The 27,227-nt window shown below is 42.6% G+C and overlaps 1 protein-coding gene across 1 annotated transcript; it reads right to left on the bottom strand.

Moving 5' to 3' along the window:
* Mep1a (meprin A subunit alpha) lies at positions 1–26,748 on the bottom strand. The gene is made up of 14 exons (XM_036168302.1): positions 26,630–26,748; positions 26,519–26,543; positions 26,386–26,433; positions 22,731–22,771; positions 21,716–21,791; positions 19,580–19,697; positions 17,230–17,405; positions 12,774–12,995; positions 11,990–12,139; positions 9,071–9,286; positions 5,725–6,195; positions 4,267–4,440; positions 3,199–3,499; positions 1–582 (listed from the first exon to the last, which is right to left on the bottom strand). Exons 1-14 carry the CDS (start codon positions 26,696–26,698, stop codon positions 426–428), a joined length of 2,244 nt encoding a protein of 747 aa, XP_036024195.1. The 5' UTR covers positions 26,699–26,748; the 3' UTR covers positions 1–425.
* Positions 26,749–27,227: the final 479 nt, after the last annotated feature.

Here is a 27,227-nt window from a genome sequence, read left to right as displayed (position 1 = left end):
AGACCATTATTACACAGATATTCATTCACTGGTTGATTCATTCATTCAATACTTGCTGAGTACTCCCAATACACCCGCTTCTAGTATGCTTCTAGCCCAGGGGCCAGTGTGGGAGCTGATAACGGGTCCCTATCTGACTGGAGCTTGTGATCTAAGTGGGGAGAGTCAAGCAAGCAAAGGTTTATAATGAAATGTGCTGGCTGCTGTCTCAAGACGTGAGGATTCACCAGGAATTCATAGACGGCTAACAGAGCTGTGCTGGGACGGAAGTGGTAAGAGCCACACATGAGACCAGCAGCTTTGGTGTCAGAAGCCCTTTCAAAAACGCTTGATATAAAAGCTGTTCCAAAGGACGCTGACCACAGGAAGAAAGTCTGGGTGGAGGAGACCCTTCTGCAGTCTGGTGGACGTCAGCCAGCATCTGCTCACCGCATCAGCTTTTGGTAAGTGTTGGTAAATGTGACAAAGGTCAAGAAGATCAAACCAGTGATGCCGCCAATGATCAGGCCCAGCACACTGCCATGCACTTGCATGGCCTGACAGCGCTCTCCAGTGTAGAAAAAGGCATGCCCAGAGATGCATCTGTGGAACAGGACACAGAGAGTGGAAACAACCTGGACCTCAGATGCTTTCTAGTAACATGACTCACCAATAACAGTAGCAAAAAATCACAGCCCACTGCCAGGCCATCCACAGGCTTTATACATAGCAATACATTTAACCACACCACAGCTTTTTGAAGTGAGGGTTATAATCCAGCCATTCTCATTATTTAAGCTGAGGAAGGATAAATAACTCTCAGAATCACATGGTTGGTGTTTCCCACCCGAAGCCGAAAAGCACATCCTATGCCAGTGAAGGTTATGAACACATAGTAGGGGTATAACAGCTAAACTTGGGGAATGTTTTCTCCTTAAAATGTTATTTAGTGTAAGGATCATTAGGGGAAGGGCTCCGCGGCTTCCACAGTGACAAACCTTGCCTTTGTTCCAGAATCTCAGCTGCAGAGAACTCAATGGAACAGGTTGGGGTGTTCACCAGTTAGGGGTCCTTCTTTATCCCTGGAGTTGTTTTACTGTCTTAGTTCTGGGGTGAGTATTGAGATGAGGTATCATTGTGACACCTCAGACTAGCCTGGAATTCACTGTGTAGCTCCTGCTGACCTCAAACCCATGATCCTCCTGCACCAGCCTCTCAATCACCAGGATTACAAATGTAAGCCACCACACCTGGCTTTTTTTTTTTTTTAATTTTAAAGGATTCATCTCTAGCTTAAGAATTTGCTTCTTAAATCAGACACATTTTTCTTCCGACCCGATGCCACCAGCTTGAGTTCCCTTTAGCAAGCTCATCTGACAACACTCCAGCTTCAGGGCTGTGGAAAAGAATACTTTGGTGCATGCATGGCAACTCCTGGCCTCCCTTCGGGACCAGTGAGACTAGTAGAAGTCCCTACTGGGAAATGGCATCTGAGGACCCATCATTCAGAGGCACAGGCCTCTATCTTTGATCTGTTGTTGGTGTCCTATCTGGGGTGAGTCAACATTTGTTGATGTGTCCCCAGGAGCAGCGAACATAATAAGAGCAAAGTACTCTTGGCCTCTGGTCTCTAAAACATAAGCTCAATCTAGTCATGAAAAAATCTGGAGTCAATACAATTAAGGAAAACGTTGTGAAGTAATGGCATCACTCTTCAAAAATGTCAAAGTGGTCAAAGACAAGGGTTGTTCCAAGTTGAAGGAGACTAAGGAAATGTGGAACTAAATGCATTGTAGGGTCCTAGATTAGAAAGGGGACATTAAGGAAAACGTGTTGAAATCTGGATGAAGTCTGCTGTCTGGTCTTTAAAGTTGAGTTGTTTGTGTCTTGCCTTTGCTCATGGTAACATGATTGTGTGAGATGTTAACATGTCAGAGAAAAAATTTAAGGACACAGTGAAATCTGTAGTATTTGTGCATTGTATCTCCAAGCCTGAAATCATTTGCAGGTAAAAGCTCAAAAGAAACAAAGCTGAAACATGCCTGTTTGGGACTATATGCAGCATGGCTCCTACATCTGCTTTCTTCCTGCCAACCACATCTGATGTGTCTCTCCCTCCACACCTTTGTTTATGGCATGATCATTAGGTTTGTATGCAAATGTTAAAAAATAACTATTAGACACAGCCAACTGCACAGATGGACATTGCTATATGCAAGTCCCAGCTCCAGCATTGATTATCTGGATAATTTGGGACAAATCACCCTTTGAACATTCATCTCTCTGATATACTAGATGAAGGTAAGAAGAGCTGAATCTCGAGGGCAGAAAAGATCATTCAGATCATGTCAAATAATGCTTAGAAGGACACATGATATCCACCAAGCAGAAATATGATGATAATCACATCATTCCAGTTATTGAAAACATAATAATTGAACAGAACTGATGAATTCTAAAACTATTACTGCTACTACTACTAAATAACTAATAAGACATCTGCTGTCCATGAAGATTTAAGTTTGATCTTGATTCTCTGTAGCAGGTCACAGAGCAAAAGCCAAAGCCCTTAGGTAATTTGTGAGCCATAGTGTCACAGACAAGGCAAACAACATCTTGTATAATGTAGTCACTGCCATGCCACGTTCTTTTAGGTATTATGTAGTGTGTGTGTGTGTGTGTGTGTGTGTGTGTGTGTGTGTGTGTGTGGTGTATGTGTGTGCATGTGTATGTGCATGCATGCATGTGTGTGTATGTGTGTGTGCATATGTGTGTATGTGTATGTGCATGCATGTGTTCCTGCATTCATGTGGTGTGTGTGTGTGTGTGTGTGTGTGTGTGTGTGTGTGTGTGTGTGGTGTGGTGTGGTGTGTTCATGTGCATGTTTTCAGAAATAGACATTGGTTGTCTTCTTTGGTCACTCTTCACCTTCTACTTTGGGCAGGGTCTCTCACTGAACTAGAAGCTGGCTGATGTAGCTAGGTTATCAGGTCAGTGAGCTCCATGGATTCCCCTGTCTCTACCTTCCCAGCACTGGGGTGTGCTATTATGCTATTATGGGGCTTCTAGAGACCCAAACTCAAGTCTTCAGGTTGTGCAGCAAGCACTTTACTAACTGACACACCTCCTCAGCCCCACCATTTAGAGTTTTTGGACAGGAAATTTGACACAGATATGCTAGCTCACCCACCTCCTGCCACCCTTGGCTATGGAGCCTACCTGCAGCTGGCCATGCCCTTCACGTTCACACAGATGCCTTCATTCTGGCAAGGGTTCGGGTCACAGGGATCTCTGAAGTACTGTGGCCAGTTGTGGTCCTCCATGGGGCCAGTGTTCTTCACTGACCGCTTCTGTCGGCCGGATTGTCTCTGGTTCAGGCTGCTTGGCAGGGCTTCCTCCAACATGGCTCTTCCAGAGCTTTCTCCCAAGACAGGAGGCTCCTGATCTTGGAGAAGGAGGCCTCGGGAGATCACATTGCTGGCTAGAATTGGGACTTCAGTCTGGATCAGGTGGGTGAGATCTTCAGGAAACGGGCCATGGCAGTGAGAGAATCCAAGATCAATAACTGACTGTGGAGTTCCCTGAACCTCCTCTATTTTTCACAAATACCACATATTACATAGAAAAGTGGCTTTTCTCGTAATGCTGGCTTGTTTATTGGAAAGTGATTTTGTCTCACATTTACTTACTGAGTTTGCAAATAGAAGCATAATCAAAGCAAGGGAGCATAGATTGAGGCAAACCTGAAGCCAGCACACTGTCATATCTAATTAACTCTCACAAAGATAACACTTCAAAAAGGTGAAATTTTGGTTTCTCCCAGAAAGAGTTAAAGATTGTAGTTTTTAATACAAAGAAATGATGGGTGTTTGAAAAGCTAGCTCCACTTGCTCTATGTTGCTAGTCATATAATAGATGTGTCACTGTGTCATGTGGTACACTCTGCATGACTATGCATAATTTTCATGTGTCAATCAAGCAACATATTCAAAGCATCATGCAAAAGTACAAATCCTTGATCAAACAAGTAAAATGTGGCTATTACAACACGGGGTTTTTTCTTTAAAGAAAAAGAGGAGACAGAAAGGAAGAAGAAGGGAAAAAGAAAGAAAGAAGGAAAGAAGGAAGGAAAAGAAAGAAAGAAAGAAAGAAAGAAAGAAAGAAAGAAAGAAAGAAAGAAAGAAAGAAAGAAATTTCCCCCACTTCCCTGGCTTGCTTTAAAATTGAGGTTAATCAATAGACCATGCAGAGCCTAAAATTATTGACCCAGGAAGTCTAATAAAGTACCTTCGAAGTCCACAAAGATGATGAGGGTGTCATCCTTAATGAAACTTCTTCTCATCAGCATCTGGTGGGAGATGGCCTGGCCCCAGCCCCAGTCAATACTTCTGAAACAGCCACAGTTCTGATCATAGACTCCTACCTTGGATGGCCTGTCCCAGATGACAGAGCCATTTATATCTGCAGAGTAGTGAGGGACATACAGTCTCGTTAGCTTTTATACTGTCCCCTACAATTTGTCTTTAATGAGCATGACAGGCTTTGTTAAAACACACGTGCACACACTCTACACACACAAATCCAGATTTTTTTCTGTTTACTGGATGGTTATAATTCAGAACTAAGAGGTGAGAAGGCCAGAGAGCCACAGCCCTGCTTGCTAGCCTTCTACCAAGTAACTTTTCTTAATGATGGGTACAGGACTCCTAATGCTGACCCTTCATTGAGGCCTATGTCTCTTTTGAAAAAAAAAATAGCCCATCTTTTTGTTGATGTAAGTTTATCTCATGGACATACTGATGCCAGTCAGTCTCAGACTTAACACATCAATACTACAGAAAGCCTCATGAAGTCTTGAGTTTCTGGTGGACAATGTCTGCCTTCTCAATTAGGACTCATTCTGGTTGGGTGGGGGCCATTTGAGTTCCTGGAACCTGAGTCTCCATTGCTGAGCCTAGTACAGAGCAGGCTTTTCATAGATGACTAAGAGGAAATTTAGGATAAAGAAGGAGACAATGGCATTGAAAAACAGGGCTGCAGAGATGACCAGTCTACCACCAAATGGGGAAACTGAGTTTGACTCCAAGGACCCACATTCAAATAACAGCAACAACAAAAATCCCAAGCATAGTGGCACATGCTTGTAATCCCAGCACTGGGACAATAGTGTCAGGCACATCCCTGGGGCTCTCTGCCTGGCCACTCTAGTGTACCTGACTAGTTCCAGACTAATAATACACCTTGTGTCAAAAGAATGTGGATAGAGGGCTGCAGATGGCTCAGCAGTTAGGATTGCAGACTGCTCTTGCAGAGGACCTAAGTTCAGTTCCAAATACCTTCATCAGGATACCTTCATCAGGCAGCTCACAACTTCTTGTAACTCTGCTTCCCAGAATCTGATGCCTCTTAGCCTCTGCTAACATCTGGCGTCAAATGTATATAATATATCTGCACATACATATTTTATAATAATAAGAAGAAATGTTTTTAAAAAGGTAAAAGGTGCCTGAAGAGTAACACTCAAGACTGGCCTCTGGCCTCCACACACACATGGATACACACACACACACACACACACACACACACATACATACACACACACACATGAAAAACAACCAATAACTCAACACTTACATCACTATGTTGTTCCAATACACAGGGAAAAAACTAAGGAATGCGATTATCTTTTATACCAATGTTCGCCATCCCAGCCTGAGGGGCAGTTCTTTTGCTCAAATTACCTACCTGAAGTAGTTTGGGTTTTGGAGGTAGTGAACATCAAGCTTAAGGACATCCTGTTCCTGACATCGGGGTCCTGGTCCAGTATGGTCATGATGGCCTGTCTGTTTTCCACGGGCCACTCCAGGATCGCATCATTCTCCCCACTGTACAAGTGGAAAGCGAGGCCCAGATAGCCAGGTTTACTGGTGCTTCTACCATTGGGGTACAAGGTCACCCCTAGACCGTAGCCTTCAGAATTGTAGAATCTAGGGCTCACAACCCTTTCCCCCTTCACTGTGTCAGCAAGGACCTGGGAGATATTCCGTATGGTCCAAACCCCAGTGGGGCAGGGCGTTTCTGTCAGAGTGATGTCATCCAGGGAAATCCCCCCCTCTGAGTTATCAGAGTCACCTCTGGTGCCCTGGAAAAGATAGCGAAATTTCTTTTCTTCTTTGAGTGTCACATGTGCAATTTTCCAGTTGTGGTCAGAATCTCCTGAGGACAAAGGTTGGTGACAGTCGATGTCAACAATGAGTGAGCCTGGCCTATCAATTCCCTCATTCACTCTTCATGGCAGCTCCTAACGGAGCTTAGACACATTAAGCAACTTGCCAAATCACTTGTTTAGTAAAGGGAACCACTTTTTAAAAGGGCACACTGTGATATTTAAAGGTAGCATCTGCAGCGGTGGGCTTCACTGCAGCGTTTTTTACACCAATGCCAGTCACTGTGCCCATTCTTATTCCTTCCCTTCCTCACTCCCTCCCCGACCCCAGGCTTTATTTTACAACCGATAATCAAATCTTAATAGGTGTTGCTTTTCACTGTTTTTAAAGTCACAGGTTTCCTCCAAAGTGAACTTTCTATTGTCACAGAATTCCACCCACTATCAGTAGCACTAAAATGTCTGTGTGTATATCAGCTGACCCAGATAAAATAGACATTTTTGGAGTAAAAATATCAAGTAATGGGTGAATTTCATATGGTGCAGCTTGGGACTCGTTACCAAAATCTATTTGGCTAGACTTTTCCTTGTATATTTGGAAACACCAGTATGGAGGTGAGCCAGGGAATCCAGGGTTACCAGAAGCCCGTGACTCACATCCTAAGAGCAGACATGGTCTACTTGTACTTTTGCGGAGACTGAACTAGAAGTGGGAACTTTGAATAAAGAGCTGAGGTAAGAGAATGAGGGGCCATTGTAGAATATGGGACCCTGAGTTGAACAGCCAGAGTATGAAGTCCAGGTGAGGTAGAGACAGAGTAACTCAGAATGCCCAAAATACATGCAAACAAAGTTAGTTGGAAATGAAGTCGAGAGGGGACCCTGGGAATGGCCTCTTTCTTTTCCTGCATCTTCTAGCCAGAGTTAAGCTCTTCCCAGAACAAAGAGCATCCGTATCTCTCTTTGCTCTCTGGTCCTTCTAAGGATGACCATGGAAATGCTCCTGGGTGGAAATGGTTACATGCCAGACACACTAAGAAGGTAGAGAAGGTACATGGACCACATCAGTAACATGGGAATCTGTGTGGCTGTCATCTTTTGCATAAGGACACATGGACAGGAAATAGATTGGGTGACTAAAAGCCTGAAATGGGGACAAATAGCATAAATGTGAACTAAGTACTATTGTGGGAACTCAACAGGAGAATGAAAGTTCATGGCTCTCTATTGAGCAACTCCTTTGATTTTATTTTCATTTTAAATATAGGTTGTGATAATGAGGCTGAATTGTGGGGCAGGGGAATAGTGGACTAGAGACTGTGCCATATGATCACAGACTTTTTTAAAATGAAATTCCTAAGTTTTTATTTAAGTGAGAGGCTTCCCTGAATCAGGTAGGTGATGGTGATGCTTCAATTGTTTGAGATAAACTTCATCTGTGGTGATTCAGAATGTCATCTATTAGAGGTCCTGGTCTCACTATAACATAAGCTGAATATGTGTAGGGGTGCATGTGTGTGTATGTGTGTGTGTGTGTGTGTGTGTGTGTGTGTGTGTCCATACTATTTGTTTTTGAACATTTTGTAGCTTAGCTTAATATAAAAGTCTTATAGACCCTTATCTTATATATTGATAAGCATATTGATAGACACATTTTATGTAAGCTTCTGGATTAAAATAGACATTTCATCAAAGTTACAAGCTACTCCAAAATGATTGTAACTAAGTTGTGCTGAATACCCTATAAATGCCAGTTCATATTCAATTAGCCTTTTAGAAAAGTTTCATGGATAGGCCAACCTTAGAATGGACTGATTTCAAAAATCCATTTACACATTATTTTTAGGGAACTTATAAAGATGCCCTATGGGAAGTCAAACCAGTTTAAGGAACTAAATTCCACTTGGGATGGTTTTATGCTCCCGGAGTAACATTTTCAGAGTGAGCTGGACACAGTTAACAACCAGTCCAACAATATCATTATATTTACAACGCATTTTCATTTTAAATATTCTTTACTTATAAAGGGCATCTTTAAAATGCTATGTGGGTCTGGCTAATCTCACTGTATAATGCTTTTTTTGTGCTAGTTCTTTACAATAATGTTTTCATTATTAAAGGAAAAAGTAAAAGGCAGATTGCTGACATCTTTCTACCATACTAGTTTTGATTATTACATCCAGGAACAGCACACCATGATCTTCACCCACTGCAAGAAGAAGAAAAAGAAAAAAGAAGAAGAAAAGAGCCATGACTGCAGAGTTCTCAGCTGATGATGGAGTGTGTAAAAGTGGCTGACACCTACTCTTCCCAAAGACATCTCAGCAAGTTTCCTCCCTTTAAGAAAAGCAGTCTGTTCAATGCAATGGAAACAAAATTTACTTTCTAGGGTTCATTTTGAGGACTTCTTTGTTGGATGGGGGAAGGGAAGGCCTATCTCCCCTACTTGTTCTGAAGACCTGCTGGCCCAACAACAAAAACTGGAAATGTTTAGCTTCAAGAAGCTGAATCTGAGGACCCTCACATCCCAAAGGTTTTCATTTGAACTCCCAGAGACACAGAGAACAACACTCAGCACGTAAATGGCCACAGTGGAGTAGATACACGCAATGGCTCATGTTCCTGTCATTAGTTCTTGGATTTGTGTATTCATACGGCCTCTTCTAAAAGTGTCTTTGAGCCTCACCTATGCCCTCAAATTTCAAGTGCCCAGAGCATGCTGGTAAACCATGCCAGAGCTTATGGTGGACTTTCAGAAGAGCATGGCGGGGGGTGGAGGATGGTGAGAAAGAAGCAGAGGAAGGCTGGAAGGCGAAGGAGAGAGCAAGAGAAGGATGGAGAGGGCAATAGGAGAGAGACGCAGCAGAAAGAGGTCCACGGCCCCGGCTTTGCACAAGCCGGTCCTTCTGGGGTGGCTCCAGATACCTTGAAAGGTCTGTATCTTGGCCAGCTTCCGCACACTGCCCGTGCCGTCATCCCTCCTCACCCAGACAGTGAGTTTGTCTGCAGGGCTTCCTGTCATCTTGTAAAAAAACTGCAGGCACTGCTGCTTCCTCCTGGGGTAGAGGATCCGAGACTCCAGCAGGGCCACCTCTCCTGTGCCCCCCGAGCTGGTATTGAAGTACATGAAGTAGCCAGCAGCTGTGGAGAGAGCAGCCAAACATCCCATCTCTGCCATTGGTGACTTCCATCTACCCAGACAGAGTGACATAGGAAACCATCGCTGTTATCTAGGCATCCAAAGCTAGAACTTCTCTGAGGAAGAGGAACAGAAACATCCTCTCTCAATGGGCATAGTGACTAGCTAGCTAACACCAACGCTCTGCACATATCTCTATTATATTTATATTTATTTATTTTTGGAGAGATTTTTCTACTTAGTTCAGGCTGGTTTCGAACTCATGAACCTCCTGACTTTAGCCTGTAGAATGCTGGAATTACGGATGATCCAAACTTGCATATTTCCTTTTATTTTTCTTTTCTCCAAGTTTGCAAAAATGCAAATGTCTGCCTTACACAGGCTTCAATCAAAATGTGATGGAATTCAGTATTTGTGAGGTGGATTCTATTTCCCAACTTCCTAGTTTAAATTAGAGATCCATTACAAAGAAAAGAGTTGATCTCCTCAAATCTGAAAGAAACAATTCAGGTGTATGGTTTGGGTTTCAAAGTGTTGTAGCAAAAAAAAAAAAAAAAAAAGTTGAAACAGCTGTTTCTAACCACACTGATCGGGTCTATTATCAGTGGTAAAGAATCATCTATTGTTCCACGGAATGGTTCATTTGAGACATAGGGGCTGATTGAGGATTTCCTCTGAAAATAAAGGAAAACTCTGGAGTAACATTGAAGAAGAAAGTTAAGCCCACGTTAGTTTTAGAACTGAAAAACAAAAATCAAATAACTCAGGAGGTCTGAATCCATGTCCCAGCTAACCTGACTGGACATTGTCTTCTATCTGTAAGTTTCAAATGGCAGGTGGGTTCTGTCCCTGGGACCCTTCAGATTCTTGAAATCTACCTGAGCAGAGAAAACCCTCTCTAGCAAGGGTCCTTTGAATGCAGGACTCAGGATAGATGGTCTGGTTAAAATACTAGAGTTTTTCCCAGATGTTCCTTCTGGGGTGTGGTCCTTTCCTACAAGGGATCTAGAACATTCTCCCAGAAGGTTCTTCTTCTGCAGTTATCTCTTTGCCTCTCCGGATGTTGAATATGATTAGCCTAGTAATGAACCCACCGTGGAGGGCAAATCAGAGGTCACAGGGGCAATGCAACCGACCGATCGTCCTCTGAATATTGTGTGGCAGAGACTTTCATCCTCAGCCCCGCTCAGAGGACCAGTAGTTTGTGACCTCTGACCTTCTTGGTGGCCTGGCATTTAGGTGACTTTTCTGAAAGGAAATCTAATCAACTCTGGGGCTGACGTGGGCTAAAAGTCCAATAGTCTAGCCTTTAAAGGGCTACTATAAAGTGTAACCCCACTTGCTTTCAAAGAGGCTTGACATGATTTCCATGACAGGCACATGATAAATAGACACTAAAACAAAAAAAAAAAATAAAGGGGCTAGAGACGTGGCTCAATTGAAACCCCAATTCAATCCTCAGCACCAAATAAATTGCTTGTGACAGTGCACCCCAGAACCCCAGCTGTTAGAAAGTGGACAGGGAGGATCAGATGTTCAAGGTCACTGTCCCCTGAGGAGCAAGTTTGCACTAGCCTGAGCCACAGGAGACTCTGTCTCATTAATCAATCAATCAATCAATAAATGAACAAATAAATAAACAAGTGAATAGAATTTTAAAAGCCTCCCCAGAAAAAGGGAGTTGAAAATATGGAAAGCGAGAGAGGGAAGCCACAGGTCTCCCTCCAGAGGCTTTGTAAGCCTTATCCCTCTGTTCCTCTGGGAAGTTTTAGTATGTTTGTGTTTTGCAAACCTTATAAATGCCAAGACAGCTTAAGAAAAGCAGCATACCATAACAATTTCCTGCAGTTACCAACAGTCAGTGGGGATACTGCATTTCAAATCGAAATCTGTCTGACCTTATGGGTTTTCAGGAAATAAAGCAAATTCGTGAATTAGTTGATCTTATGCTGCCAACACTTCAACTATCACACACATGTGTCCACTAAGGACTCATGGTAAGGCCAGTACAAACTGAGAAGTACTATTAAGAGTATTAACGTAGATACTTCCTATAAAAAGTTAAAGTGTCTCATGGAGGCATTTTGACATTAGTTATATATAATAATACTAATACCTTTGAATCAAAATGAACTTTACCTGTTTCCTTTTATCCCTTTATAAGGTTACTGTAAAGTGTACATTATACATGTGGCTAGCATGGTATTTCATTGGTGGGTACTGACCTGGAAACACCATATTCTATTATAAAGTTGTGTTATTAACTAGGTATGTCCTTAACAGTTTTGACATGGTAAACATGCATCTTTATTTCCTATTTTTATTTAAAATATTTTAAAATGTATTCCTTGGCATTTCACACATGTATGCAATGCATTTTGATAATGTGCATCCTCTACTGCCTTGTATATGCTCCTGTGAAACTTCTTCCCAACACGTTCTCCTCCTATTTTCAAGTCATGCATTTTGTGTCACCTTCTGAGGCTAATTAAGGTCACCAGCATGCAGGGCTGGGGACTATCTACAGTGTTTTCTTGCATCTCCACAGCCTGGATACTTTCTACTGAGTTAATGATTAAGATATGAGACATAGTCTTTGTCCTCGTTCATATTTTCAGGTTTGATAATTAACATAATAACCTAAAGGCAAAATGTACCAGCAGCCATTTACCAGCTCAGCGTGCTGACTTTTGACGATCACCAACCTTTGCACTGTCCAAGCAAGGTGTGATCCACTCGTACAGACTGACTGCTGCCTTTGTGGACCCAGTCGTCATCATCTCTTGTCCCCTGGATCATTCCACAGATGTTTGCCTTCTCAAAGGCACAGTGGTCCAACAGGGTGTGCGTTGTGGCTACATAGGACATTTTTGACACATGGTTAAATATGTAAGGTATCTCATTCCAAATAGTCAATGCCTTAAGCCACTAAAACAAAACAAAACAAAATCACAAGCCTTTCATTTCTCAAATGCAGTTCTTATTGCCACTGGTTCACTCTTAGAGCATAGACACAGAACCACATAGCTCAGAGACCCAGAATAAAGACCCAGATTCATTCCTTGCTAGACAGGCAAACATGAACTCATGACCAAGGGTGGGGCAGCCAGCTCAATGGGCTTGCATTCACGAGGCCCCTGTGTACCTTTTCAGCATGGGATATGTCTCCATCTTAAAGCTTTAGAGAGCTTTAGGGTTAACGGAAGGAAGAGTTTTGCAGGGCACAACATGATTTCAAGCCCCCTGCCTATCTTGACCTTTACATAACTATCCGCCTTTCAAAAGGAAGCCAGGGGAAGTAGATAATAACTGCTCCTTACACTTGCCCAATACTGGTACCTTATAAACCACGCATAGGACATAAGCATCCTATGAGATGACTTTTTCTAAAGAGAGAGTGCTTAAGGTTATGGAGGCTGCTGCTACGCAGAGCGTTCAAGGAGCATGTGCCAGCCGCTTCAACCAGTCCTCAGACACAGAGGTACTCACTGCAATTGTACATTCGGTTTAGTCTCTCTAAGTCAATGGTACTGAAATCCAGGCGCTGCCCAATGATGCTGTTAAACTCGGGAATCTTGGTTGTGATGGTCGGGATGCTCTCATTCTTGTTAAATGAAAATGGACTGTAGTGCATCACGGACTCATAGTCATAGGGAGTGTTGAGGTCTGTGATGAAGCTGTCATCATAAGTGTTGAAGTTGTGTTCATAGTCTGTGGGAGAGACAACCCCCAGGTATCACTCAGTCACGTTATCCTCTAAAGACTTTCCTCTTTGTCTTAATACTCAGATATCTCACAAAGGGAAATACCGCATTTTCAGTTAACATCTATCTACCTATCTATCTATCTATCTATCTATCTATCTATCTATCTATCTACCTACCTACCTATCTATATGTATGTATGTGTACCATACAATTAGAATATATAAAAGAATATACATTGTTGATTATTAGTATTAATCCATTGATATCATAATACAGAGTTTTGTAAAATAGTATGTGTAAGATTGTTGGAATGACCACAAAATGTCCATGTTCTATTAATATACATATTTATATATCACATATTATTATGCATTACAAGTACTTCATGTAATTGTATGAGAGTGTGTATATGTGTGTGAACTTTGGAAAGAAAGTGAAATAGCAAATATAAGATAAGAATTATAAACAAAAGAAAGGAAATTTTTGAATTAAGGAAAATATTCAGGATTATGTTTACAATATATTTTTCTAATAACCAAGTACACCCATTACCAGGTCTGTCCATCTTTCTACCAGACCAGCTTTTTTGTGTGTTAGGAAAAAGAAATCCAAGGATCAAAGGGAAGGCTGAGCCTCTGACAAGATAGAATCATGTCAGTCAAAGTTCATGCCCCTTGGTCAAGGAAGAACACGTATAAGAAAAAACAAAATGGGAATAAAAAAATATTGTTGTATCAAAGGTAACTTATTGAGGTTGGATTAGTTAGAAGGAGATAAGATATGCTGCAACATAAAGAGTTGAACTATATAGCTGAATCAGTGTCCTGGAATTGACCAGTCACCAATAATTTACTGTTTCCTTTCCAGAGAGGAAGGATTAAGAGATGTTTAATTCCTCACAACGCATTTGGTCATAGTTGTTTTCATTATAAAAGCAACTGCATCTCATGGGACTATAGCTTGCCAACCTCTGCTAGACCTCAGAAATCGAATCTTTTCCTTAGTGGAAAAGAGGGGAAACAATCTTGACTCAGAGGATGGAGGCGGAAACTGCATCATAGTGGCCTCAGGTTAAATTCCAGGCTCAATGGACTGCGGATGAGATGCAATAAAAGATGCAGATAACTCTGGGGAGTCATGCTGTCTCCTTAGAGAACAAGAATCTGGTGATTGCAGCTCATTTAGATATGTGGGATTCTATGAGATGGAAATAGAGGTAGGAGACAGATATATCAACCTGCACTGCAGATTATATGATAGATCATATGATTAGATGGTATATTATATCAGCGGCAAATCTGCAGATCAGCAGCCAGTGTGAGTCCACTCTGACCAATGGGCATCGTTTGCCTTATATCTGTCTTTAAAAGTCATTGAGTATTATTTTCCTCAAGACTTAGAAATGGGAATTTTTTTTATTGCTAATGAAATTTTCAACAAAGCCAATTATATATGTAGGGAAGTAAGAAATTCAGGCCTGTAGGCAAATCTAGGTGGAGTCTAAGAGAGCTCTAAGGCTCATGGTCAGTGATGTAAGACTTGCCTGCTCATCCGTCTCCCTTTTCTCCTACACACCCAGTTATGGAGCAATCAGCTCTGAGAGTCAAACACATAAAGTCTCATCTGAAATTTCATCTCTGGGGAAATAGACACCCAAGTCCCTTCAAAGAAACTTCAGCTGAGACAACTGCTTGGCCTCAGTGTTTGGGTGGCAATATGTGTGTGTACATGCGTGCATGCATATGTGTGAGTGCATGTGCATGTGCATGTGCATGTGAGTGTGCGTGTGCGTGTGTGTGTGTGTGTGTGTGTGTGTGTGTGTGTGCTGCATGCTGGTGACACATGAGGCTCGTACAATTACAGCTTCCTGTTATTTTTCCATTATTCCACATTCATGGAATTATCAGAATATGACGGGCTGGGGGCCACATGCAGAGAAATCACATAAGGGAGTGTGATACATTACGGAACTCTATCCATCCTCCTGTAAGGACCACTGACCATTTTTCCCCTAATGCTGACGTAAGTCTTTTCTGGATTCAAATTTGATTTTAAAGCTTGGCCATACATATTGTCATGTATGAACCTATACATAAAACTGAAATATTAATAAAATAAAAATCCCTGTGGTATTGTGTTCCCAAAAATATTGTGCAGGCTAATAAACTTATCTGGGGTCAAGAGAACAGGATGGCTACAATATTAAACATGAGGATAGGCAGTGGTAGCACACGCCTTTAATCCTAGCATTCCAGAGACAGAAATACTTCTGGATCTCTGAGTTCAAGGCCACATTAGAAACAGCCAGGCATGGTGACACCTGCCTTTAATCCCAGAAATCCAGCCTTTAATCCCAGGGAGTGAGGGTAGAAAGTAGAGAGATTATATAAGGCGTGAAGACCAGAAACTAGCAGCATTTGGCTGTTAAGCATTTAGGCTTCTGAGCAACAGTTCAGCTGAGAGCCATTTTGGATGAGGACTCAGAAGCTTCCAGTCTGAGGAAACAAGACCAGCTGAGGAACTGGCGAGGTGAGGCAGCTGTGGCTTGTTCTGCTTCTCTGATCTTCCAGCATTCACCCCAATAACTGGCCTCGGGTTTGATTTTATTAATAAGACTATTTAAGATTCCTGCTACAAATTCCTGAGCAAGGAAATTATTTATTCAAAACATTATGTGTGTTGAGTGAAGTCATTTCTATCATAGTAGAGTTTCATTATTTATTTATGATCTGAAAGAATGCTTTTACACATCCCAAGCTAATTCCTACATTCAAACATGCATGCATACACACACACACACACACACACACACACACACACATATATATATATATATATATATATATATACAGAGGCACACACAATTTTCACACATATGTATATATACATATGCATACATACACATTAAAGCACATATATATATATACATGCACATAAAACACACACATACAAACACTATACACATAGAATATACACATGCACATAAAAACACACACATACAAACACTATACACATAGAATATACACATACACTCATACACACATATAAACAAAACCATACATGCTGTCTTAGTTGCATTTCTACTAATGTGATAAAACATTATGACCAAAAGCAACTTGAGAGGAAAGTTTACTTCAGCATACAGTTTCGCATCACAGTCTGTCATTATAGGAAGTCGTGAAAGGAACCCAGAAGCAGGAACTGAACCCAGAGAAAGGAACTGCTCTCCATAGGCTGGGCCCGTCACAATCAAGAAAATGCCCTACAGACTTGCCTAGCAGCCAGTTCTATTGAGGCATTTTCTCAACTAAAATTCTTTCTTCCCAAGTGACCCTAGCTTGTATGAAGTGTAGAGGCCCACAAAGGTTCTCTGAACTTGCTTTACCCAGCAGAGCTGCATTAGAGGATTGCTTGACCACGTGCATGGTTTCCAGGTGATTGGAAGGGTCTGCACTTGGCTGAGCTAGAGGGGGTTCTTTGCTTCACCCCCTGGCATTGCTATAAAAAACCCTTTAGCAGAGATAGAAGGGGCTGGTGGATAGTGACCAAGGCCCTCCCGAGGCTGTCCTGTGTTTCTGTCTGTCTCTCTCCCCTCTGTCCTTCTACCTAATATCTCTTATCCCTCTCTCCTCAAGAGTTCTCTGTCATAAAATGTGGGAGCCAGTCTCCCAGCTGGGCTCCCACAACGAAGTTGGCATAAAAACTAGCCAGCGCACACACACACAGATACATACATGCATACATACACAAACATATATGCATAAGATGCATACACACACATACAAATATACACATATATACATGAACACACATGTACAGGCACGCATACACAAAGCCCTCTGGAGTGTATCCTCTGGCGATCATCATGTCACTTTAGCCTTCTGAAGCTACCATGCAGAAACAGCCCTACGTCCTCTGAAATCCAGTTCCTTTTACTCATTACAGCAAGAAAATACACTTTCAGTTGAGTCTTTAACAACATACTGATATCAAGCATACACTTCTGTCTTCCAAGTGACCCCCACAGTGAGTCACGTCATCCTCGAATTCGGGACCAGTTATTACCATATCAGCACAGTCCCTGGAGAGATCCTCAAGCTTCTGTTTACTCCTAGCCCTTTTTCCCACTGGAGAGGCTGACACTCCGGTGCCCACAGCCAGCCTGAGCCTCCCACAGATGTCCTCAGACAGCCAGAAAGACAATGGCACCCTCTTCCCTGTGCTGGGTTCATACACACCTGGCAAAATTTCATCCCACCAAATGTTCACGTAATCATCTCGGTCACTCCTTGATTGCTCGTGGTAAAATCCCAGAGCGTGCAGGATCTCATGTTCAATGATGGCCTTATAGTCACAGCCCAACCCAATAGAAAGGTTCTGTCCCCCATGTTGGTCACCAACCTCAGACCAGCACCTTTAGAGATGGAGGAGAGGAAGATGTTTTCAGAGAGATTAATTTACATATTTATATATAACATATATTTCAAATGGCTACAATTTATAAGATTCCAGGACTAAAAGAAGAAAGTTAGGTTTGATTTCTTTTTAATTGGGGGCTGGGGAGATTGCTTAGTGGAACACTTGCTATGCCAGAATGAGGACCAGAGTTCAAATCCCTAGTGTACATTTAAAAGTCAGGAGAGGAAGAGAGTCACCTGTCATCACAGAACTTGGAAGGCAGAGAAAGGATCCTAGAGCAACCTGAAAAGCCATACTCTGGAGTATCTAGGTAATGGGACAACAGGCTCCTTCAAAACGTTCTCTTCTGTCCATTTGGAAATATCCAGTACTATATGTCAGTTTTCCTAGTCAGTTTACCATGCACCATAACATCAAAAGTTTCCCCTCTAAACAGGCCACAACTTTGTGCCTAAGAACCAGTTCAAAATCCTAAGAACACATGTAGGAAGCACGGCCCCTCCTCCTTAAAATTGAACAGTTGCTTGGATCAATTGAAAACACAAAGTTTGAAGAGGAACATTCCAAAACAGAAAGTAAACCATTTCCCTGAATTGATGGCTCAGCGACAAGAAAAGAATTTAGTGTGGGATGTCCTTAACAAGCAACCACTGTGTTTTCTTAGCCCAATTTACAGTGGTATTCCATCTTCAAAGCTACCCTTCCCTCCAGGCACACCGCCATAACAAGACAGCAAGGAGGGAAAACTGGTCTTCCCCTTCCCCTTCATAAACCCACAGGGCACTCCAAAGAACACTACTGCTTTCAGATGAAAATACTGTCATTCAGTGGTGGTTGTGGCTGATTTAAATTCTCTCTTTAGGGATTTTCCAAATTCCCTATAAGGAGCCGAGGCAAATTTCATGATTGTGAAAAGTATCCATAATAAAGCGAGTTAACCAGTGTAGACATTCACATCTCTGGATGTAATCTGTTCACACGGGGAAGACTGCCTACCTCATATTGAATTATTCTGGACAAGGAGAGCCCAAAACTTCCCTAAGAGACTAGCAGCCTAGGGAATTCCTGGCAGATTCCCTAAATCCCTCCCTAAGGAATGCACCCCTGCCTTCTTTTGAGCAGTTGAACATGAAATGCACCACTGAGACCCCATGTTTATCCCGACTGTTCTGGAAGCTATGGAACCCTTAAGTCAGTGGTTCTCAACCAGTGGGTCATGACCCCTTCACAGGGGTCGCATATCAGAGATCAAGGTATCAGATATTTACATTACAATTCCTAATGGTAGCAAAACTGTATGAAGTAGCAATGAAATAATTTTACAATGGGGGGAGAGGGTCAGCATAACATGAGGAACTGTATTAAAGGGTGGCAGCCCGAGGAAGGTTGAGCAGCACTGATTAGGAGGCGGAGTCTTACTGGAGAAGGGCTTCACACGGGAGCTGCTGTGGGGTTTTGCAGCCCAGCTCCACCTCCTGACTCAGGACGCAGCGTCCCCGCCCCACCCTCCTACCACCATGCCTTCATCACCACTGTAAACCATACTTCTCCTCATGGCACAAGCCAGACTAAATCCTTCCTCCTTTCAGGAACTTGCTCACAGCAGTAAGTCACCCACCCACTGTCTACCTTCCTTCTGGAGGGCCCTCACCAGGAAGAACCCCAAACGTGCCTCAGAAACTGACAGACTAGGGAACCTTAACAGACCCTCCAAGTCTATCATGGAATGTCACTCACCCTCTTTTCCCCAAAATATTGTCTTTTGTCTTTTTTCATCAATTCAGTTTCCTTCCTCTGTTAGGAAACCTAGAATTGTCCACAAATGATCTCCTTTCGGCTTTCCACTGTGAAGTCTGGACCAATGGGAAGGGCTTTGCTGGTGGATTTCAGTGTTTCAGGGATAGTGAGTTGCTTGGCGATGGTCATGTTGTCTTACCTACCTGCTCTCCCTAAGACTGTCAGCATTGTGTGCCTACAAGTGCTAATTCAAATGCTACTTGTACAGGCATGAGTGTTTTGGCTACAGAGATGGCTTAGAAGCTAAGAGAACAGGGAAAGATGTGATTTTGCTTCATCCTGATCATGTCTTTCAGCTTTCAAAACAGACGTGTGACTGTTTGCAAACTGAAGGATGCACGCTTCTCCCGCTTTCCAATAGTTCATACTAACCCAGAAAACTTCTGGAAGATGATGTACGAGCTCTCTCCTTCATAGGGCTTGAAATCCACACAGGACTTGAGGCGGAACATCTCAAAGGCATTAAGGATGGCTCCTTTGGCGTTCAGATCTGTAGACATTGACAGGCATCATTCAGTTTGGATAACAGACACAGCTCATACTTTATAGAAGACTGTATGTACCACTGATATGAAATACACAGAGGTTCCATGTAGATTTTTTTCTTTTTTTTCTTTTCTTTTGGGCAATAACTCAATTCCTTGGAAACTAAATTTGCAGTTAATTCTGTACACAGTGCTGGTTTGTAATTTAGATGATCAGTGGAAGCGTGACTGCAGGGGAGTAGCTCATACGTATGTACGGAGCTGAACTAAATCACAGAACAGTGACTGCAGGGGAGTAGCTCATACGTATGTACGGAGCTGAACTAAATCACAGAACACCTTCCTTTTTGTCCTCTTTTACCGTCCTTTCTCTCAGTCTTTCCCCAGAAGAGTCATGTGACAGAGCAGGAAACAGATGTGGCTTTAAGTCACTCTAGCTTTTGTAGGCCTGGGTGAAGTACCTTGCATAGAAGCTATAGAAAAAGTGGTCCTTTCCCCCGACTAACATCCTCCCAGGCCGGGGATGCAGCTCAGCTGGTACAGTGCTTGCCTACCATGAGTAAGGTCTTGAATTCATCCTCAGCGCCATGTAAACGGGACATGCTGGTTTATGGCTGTAATCTTAGCACTTGGGAGGAGAAGGCAGAAGAAGCAGGGGTTCAAGACCAACCTGGGCTAAATAAGGCCATGGCGTAAAAAAAAAAAACAAAAAAAAAAACTTCCCATAGATGGAGGAGAGCACAGTTTAGAGAAGTGTGAAGTTTTCTTGACACAAAAGAAGCAGATGGGTGTTCCCTTGCTCCCCTTGTGAGAACAGTAGAAAGTAGCAAGACCAACCAGCCAGCACCATGCACAGTACAGTTCTACCCATGACAAGGATGGGAGGAAAAGGAGCGAACCCCAGAGAACTGGGATTACATTTTACTTCGTTTGCATTCTTTTCCCACCATCAACTCCCTGGAGGTAGAGAGCTCAACGAAAAATTAATCCAAGTCATAGGAAATGAAATCCTTGGGTTTACACATTTTATTTTATGCATTAACTAAAAGAAACACTATAACCCTTGGCAGTTGGCCAAGTGATTACAACAACATGGTTTTCATTTCTTAAAGCACCATGTTGGAGAATCATAAGGTCATAGCAACATCTTAAAGGAAATAGTTCTTAGCTGAGCAGGGTGGCACACATGTGTTATTTCAGCACTTGTGAGAATTGACTTGATTTCAAAGTCAACCTCAGCTATAGAGTAAGATTCTGTCAGAGAGAGAAAGAGAGAGAGAGAGAGAGAGAGAGAGAGAGAGAGAGAGAGAGAGAGAGTCTTAAGTGTCCTGTTGAAATAGTTGACTATTCTCGTTCTCCAAAACATGTTATGTTCCTCTTACAACAAAGAGAGAAGAAATTGATATGCTGGAAATAGTATCCTCAATCTATACTCAGCTCAGCCTTTGTACTGCTGAAGTACAAAATTATATCATTTTGATCTCAAACTTTTCATAATTTTGTTCTTTGTGTTGTTCCTGATTTTACTACAATTTTAACAGTAACTTCTGACTGCACATGCATGTGTGTGTGCATGTCTGTGTTGAGGCGGGTACACATGTGTAAGTTTGAGCATGTGGAGGTCAGGAGTCAGTTTTGGGTGTTGCTCCTCAGGTGCAGTTCACTGTATTTTGAGGCAGGCTCCCTCCTCCTGGAGTTCACCAAGCAGGCTGGGCTGGCTAGCTCAGGCCCCCAAGGCCCCATCTGTCTCTACCATCTAAGCACTGAGATTACAAGCCCAAGTCAGGTTGCCAGACTTTTCACTTGGATGCTGTGGATTGAACTTGGGTCCTCATGCTTGAAACGCAATCACTTCACTGACTGAGTCATCTGTCCAAACTTTGACTGGATAAAGGAATGTCATGGCTTTCTTCTCACAAGGAAAACACTCTTCAGGGCTCTTTATACACTGATCTGAAGTTGATGAACAGAGAAAGGGGAGAGAAAAGTTCAGCCATTTCTAGTTAAGAACGACCTCCATTACCCAGATTGTCAGCCAGGATGTACGGAATGGGGAACTTCCATCTGCTTGTTGGGTCTCTCAGGGCATTTCTGGTTCTCTGTGGAAACCAAGAGCAAACATAATGTTGTCCAATTCCATCCATTTCCCTACTGGTCTCATGTTTATTTGTAGCTGGATAACATTCCATTGTATGTATGTGCTACATTTCCCAGGTGTGGAAAGACAAACCCTGCATGTTCTCTCCCATAGGGAGTGCCTAGCTTCTAGTTTTAATATTTGTAGCTTGGTATTTAGGTGGAAGTGAGGATGGACAGGGGTCAGGAAGCTAGGAAGGGAGTCATGAGAGTACAAGAAGGAGGCCAAAAGGGAGAAGAGCAGGTGGGGTAAGAGAGCAGCAGTGATTTGAAGCGGAAAGGGGAATACAAGGGTTAAAACACGGGTGGGGATCAGGGCCATGGCAAGAGCACTATGTGGGAAGGAGAACCAACCCAAACTAAGTGGATATGAAAAATACCGTAAGGGAAACAGCTACTTTGTAAACTTATTAAGTGATGAAACCAAAACGGAAGACAACAATAAGTCTGAGGAACCCAGTGCCCAAGACTACCTTCATGACCCTCACGCAACTCACACCACAAGGACTAACTCGGGGCACTTATCTTCTCATTGTAAAAACAATGGGAACTCCTTAGAGACCATTTTTGGGGATGAGGTATTAATAAAAGCAAAATAAAGGAACCAGGTAACTGCTAACTCTGGCACACCCCCTACAAACACCCTGGAGCACTTCCCTTCCTAGTCTACATTTATTGGAAAAAAAGGACAAATAAAGTATCTGCTAATGTATGCTTTTCTGTGCTTTTTAATGTTTTTTATCACTATCAACTATGGGGAAGTTCTTACTGACACAGATTACACATCAGTCTTTGCTTCCTTTCCACGGTGTCCAACATGGAGGAAGCCCCAGAGCACAGGCTGAGCTCCAGAGGGTGTCACAACTCCCAAGGCACAGTATTATATTGTGGGTAGCACTCACTGGCAGAAGGATGTCCCCTTGAAAGAGGTTCAGGCCTGCAGCTGGGTGGATTTAAAAACAAAAGGGTATTTGAAATGAACATTAATAAAAGACATGTCACAGTGAAATTAATCCTTGCTGTTGTACACCCTTCATCATGCAATCATCTATCTCTACTTGAAATTGTGGGTTTTTTTCCCTCTAACTGAGTAAATGTGAACAGTCAGTAAGTATTATGTATTGATATGCCCTCTTCTCAATTTTGGAATGAAAGCCCTTCTCTAAGAACCTTAGAACAGGGCCTGGAGAGATGGCTCCGGTGGTTAAGAACACTGGTTGTCCTTGCAGGGGACCCAGGTTCAGTTCCCAATACCTACATGGCAGCTCCCAATCATCTATAACACCAGTTCCAGGAGGTCCAGTGCCTTGTTCTGGCCTTTGTGGGCACCAGGCATGCATGTGGTACACATCCATACATATAACATAATATTATTTTTAAAATAACCTTGTGAATAAGATGAAATAGAAGGGATAGCACTGATCATGAACTCGAAACCTTTCCTTCTTCAGAAAAGAATTGGAGCCCAGACAGAAGCCATGAACTAGGAGGCCATTGTCCAAGTGTGCCTTACAGCTGGTGTCCCATCCCTCCCCTTCACCGAGATAACTGCATTGAGTTGATTCCCTCCTATGAGGGTGATGGCAGCCTATGAACCTAGCCAGGGTCAATGCCCTTGTAATGATAACTACCAGGGGCTATGTGCAGATCTACTTCAGGTGATGTCTCCACACCCTGCTTTTCAGATGCTTTTCAGGTGGGACCTCTGTAAAATATGATTCTTAAAGGAAAAGGTCACAGGAAAACTTCCCAAGCATATAAAGAGCACCACTTACCTTTTAAAATAGTGTTTAGATAATTAATTTTAATTTTACCCTATTAAAAATGCACAGCTGAGGCCTGCCTGGGTTCAAGCCTTGACTTTGAATTAATTATTATCATGTTGTTTCCTTAACTGTAAGAGTAACCAAAAGGCACTGAAAAGTATAGAATTGTGAGAATTAATTGATAACACCAATAAAAGTGCTTTAAAATGTGCTCTAAGCAGAAATACTTAATAATCATCCAGGTATGGTGGCTCACGCCTTTCATTCCAGCATTCGGGAGGCAGAGGCAGGCGGATCTCTGTGAATTAATCATCCTGGAATGGTAATGTACACCCTGTGCTATTGTATATTGGAAGCATGTGATCTGCTCTTTGATTTTGATTTTATAGGCGATTACAGTAAAAGATTGCACAAATCTCAGAATAGACTTTGAACTTTTAAACATTATTGAGACTGTGACACACTATGGAGACTTTAGAAGTTAGATTAAATGCATCTTGCTTTATGTTATGACTATAAGCCTATGGGGGCTAAGGGATGGAATGTGGTGGTTTGAACAAGCATGACCCCCAATAGACTCACATATTTTTGAGCCTTGACCTGTCGGGAGCTGCACTATTAGGAAGCACAGCCTGGTTGGAGTAGGTGTGGCCTTGTTAGAGGAATTGTGTCCCTGTGGAGGTGGGCTTTGAGGTCTCATATATGTTCAAGCTATATGCAGTGTGGACACAGTTCATTTCCTATTGCCTGTGGATCAAGATATATAACTCTCAGCTCCTCCAACACCATGTCTGCCTGCATGCTGCCATGTCACCCACCATGACAACAATAGACTAACCCTCTGACACTGTAAGCCAGCCTCCATTAAACATTTTCCTCTATCAGAGTCACTGTGCTCATGGTGTCTCTTCACAGCAATAGTAACCCTAACTAAGACAATACCCATTCTGGGGCGCTGAGGATCCAACTCTGTGCATGCTGGGCACTCCTACCAACTGAGTCACTTCCCCAGCCTGATAACTCCACTTCTCATAACCCTATGGACAAGCAGCAATACCTATAAAACACAAACAGCTTCGAACAGGATCGTTGGATTGCACTGCAATCTGAGGGCAGCCTGTGCTTCACAACTAGTAAACCAATCAGAGAATAATCCCCGCAGTCCTATGTAGTAGCAGAAGTCTTATTCTGCAAAGCATATAGCTCCTTACAAATGACACCTCTCAGAGGGGCCAGGTACTAGAAGGGCGCCTGGCTGCACCTGCCCAGGACAAAGGCTGTCCCTTCTCTACCTACTTCTGTATACATACATCCACAGATGTATTCAACCCTCTCAGTGCTGACCTAGTTTACACAATAGCAGGAAATTACATAACAACCAACTGCAAAGCCACTGCAGCCTCATCAGCAGTAGGAATAGATTTGGAGTTGATTTTTCATATGTATGCTAATTCAGCCATGCTGCTCCCGGGGCCTGTTGTGTGCCAACATGTGTACTTCCTAGCACTTGGACAGGAGCAGGAAATGGAGGAGGGGCACACTAGGAAGGAGAAGATGACCTCTTTACAGCACTGTGCACAGGCTCTCTAACCATGGCGAGTTTCCTGTCTCTTCCTGCAAAAGGGAAGCAGAATTTCCCACATTATAAGGTGGTGGTGACACTGGATATGAATGTCTTTGCAAACTCTAAGGTGTGAGTGATCAGGTGTCCCTCCACGGACACCAGTCCCAGCCAAAGACGTCAAGATGCAAAGGCTTCCCTGAAACTGCAGAGGCAGAACACAGAAGCAAGGCAGGCAACACCTTGGTGACTTTCCTCTCAGCAATGGATGACAGCATGAGTTTCCTCAATAAATACACTTCTGAACAAGCCATCCAAACAGAAACCCATTTATCCGCTTCTCTATGCCTGGTCAATGAGTTACCTCATCACTAGTACATATGACGGGCCAGTCTAGGCTTGGGATGTTTCTCCCATTAAACAGAACTACCTGCTAATTCTGTATCATTTTTAGAAAGTAGAATCATTATCCATTCTTCTTCCCTTTTATTTCAAACTGGAAACTAGAAAAAATATAAAATTTTCATAAACAGAAAATGTGTTAGGTGTTGTAGTTCAGATCCAGTAGAGCTCATTAGCTTTCCTAGAAAAAGCTAACCTGGGTCCTGGGGTGACATTTCAGTTAGTAAAAAGAATGCTGAGCAAGCATGAGGACCTGGCTTTGAGCCCCAGAACCCCAGGAAAACCCAGGAGTACTTTTGATCCCAAAGTCAGAGAGACAGAAGCATATGGATCTCTGGGTCTCACTGACCAGTCAGTCTAAGTTGCTTGGCAAGACACAGGCCAAAGAGATCCTGTCTCCCAAAAAAACCCGATTGGGCAGTTCCTGAAGAACCAGAACTGAAATTGACTTCTGGCCTCCACACACATGTGCAAACCCACACTGGTATGAGCACAGATACAGTTTAATGTAATCCTCTTTCTCTCAGGCATCATCATTCTCTAGAAACTTCTAAGGCCAGTAGGCACCAATACTTGCCTCTCAAAAAGGTAACCCTACCACTGGGCTTGAAATCCTTTCACCTCAGACATGGTGGTGCCCGTCAGTAGCCCTCGTACACTGGAGGTAGAGGCAGAAGGCTGGATGTTAGTTTTAGTCCACCCCAGTTGACTTTAGCTATTTGCAAGCCATCCAGGACCGCACAGACACACCCTGTATCAAATCAGTTAATCAATTAAAATAATAAACAAAGCACTTCAGTGTCTCAATATTTCAGAAATTGAACTCACCTAAATTGATTTCTGAAATATCCTTCTGTTCACTATCTGTATTGTCATCTGTCAAAAAAAAAAAAAAAGGAGAAAAATGTTACTAATCTTGTTGAGGAAAACTCAGAAAAACTGCATAGGAAATGATTCTTACCATGTTCACTTGAAAGATGCTTAATCTGGAGGGAAATAAATGTACACAAAGTGGGTGACTTAGGCCAGAGCTGATGCCTTTAAATAGCCATAGAAAGGGACACCTACTTACCGACACAGCTGCTATGTGGGCAGAAAACAAGATCAGAAAGAGGCCACAGGCAGGTCTCGTCCAAGGCATTGCTGCAAGTGAGCTGGACACAGCAAAGGCTCCTTGCCATAAACGCCTATTGGACCTTGCTCAGACTGTCACAGTGGGAACTTTGCCCCTTTTGTAGGTACTGTATTACCTAGTAAATACAGTCCGCAAGAATGAATGACACTCTCAGGGGTGAGAACGAAGAAGCCTGATCTAAACACTCATGACCCAGAGACTGGGAGAAAGTTGGAAAAAATTAGTAGTGAAATGAACATATGATAACAAGTTATACACCATGCCATTCACAACAGAAGTGAGTATAATCTTCAAAGTGATAATAGTATATGTATTGACAGCCAAAGATGAACACAAATTGTGTGCAACTGTTGAAAGTTACAATTACGACAGGACATAAATGCACAGCCCACATCTTTTCTCTCTGCCTATTTTTCTCTATTTCTTCCTCCATATTCTCTCTCCCAAATAAAAATGAAATGTTCATGACTAGTCTGACGTTAGTTTATGAGTTCAGTGCCATTTCAGTGAAGGTGCTACCAATGATCCTACATTT

Source organism: Onychomys torridus, chromosome 18, assembly GCF_903995425.1.
Source record: "Onychomys torridus chromosome 18, mOncTor1.1, whole genome shotgun sequence".
NCBI classification, from domain to species: domain Eukaryota; kingdom Metazoa; phylum Chordata; class Mammalia; order Rodentia; family Cricetidae; genus Onychomys; species Onychomys torridus.
The sequence above is the reverse complement of the archived record's forward strand: the minus strand, read 5'-3'. Positions and strand labels throughout refer to the sequence as shown.

Bases quoted from the DNA above. Each gene is read 5' to 3' on its own strand.
- Mep1a (XM_036168302.1), bottom strand. From the start codon at position 26,698: ATGCCTTGGACGAGACCTGCCTGTGGCCTCTTTCTGATCTTGTTTTCT. The intron at 26,434-26,518 runs GTAAGAATCATT...TTTTTTTGACAG, and splicing joins GCATCTTTCAAGTGAACATG to ATGACAATACAGATAGTGAA. The intron at 22,772-26,385 runs GTGAGTTCAATT...AAATCCACCCAG, and splicing joins TATTTCAGAAATCAATTTAG to CTGCAGGCCTGAACCTCTTT.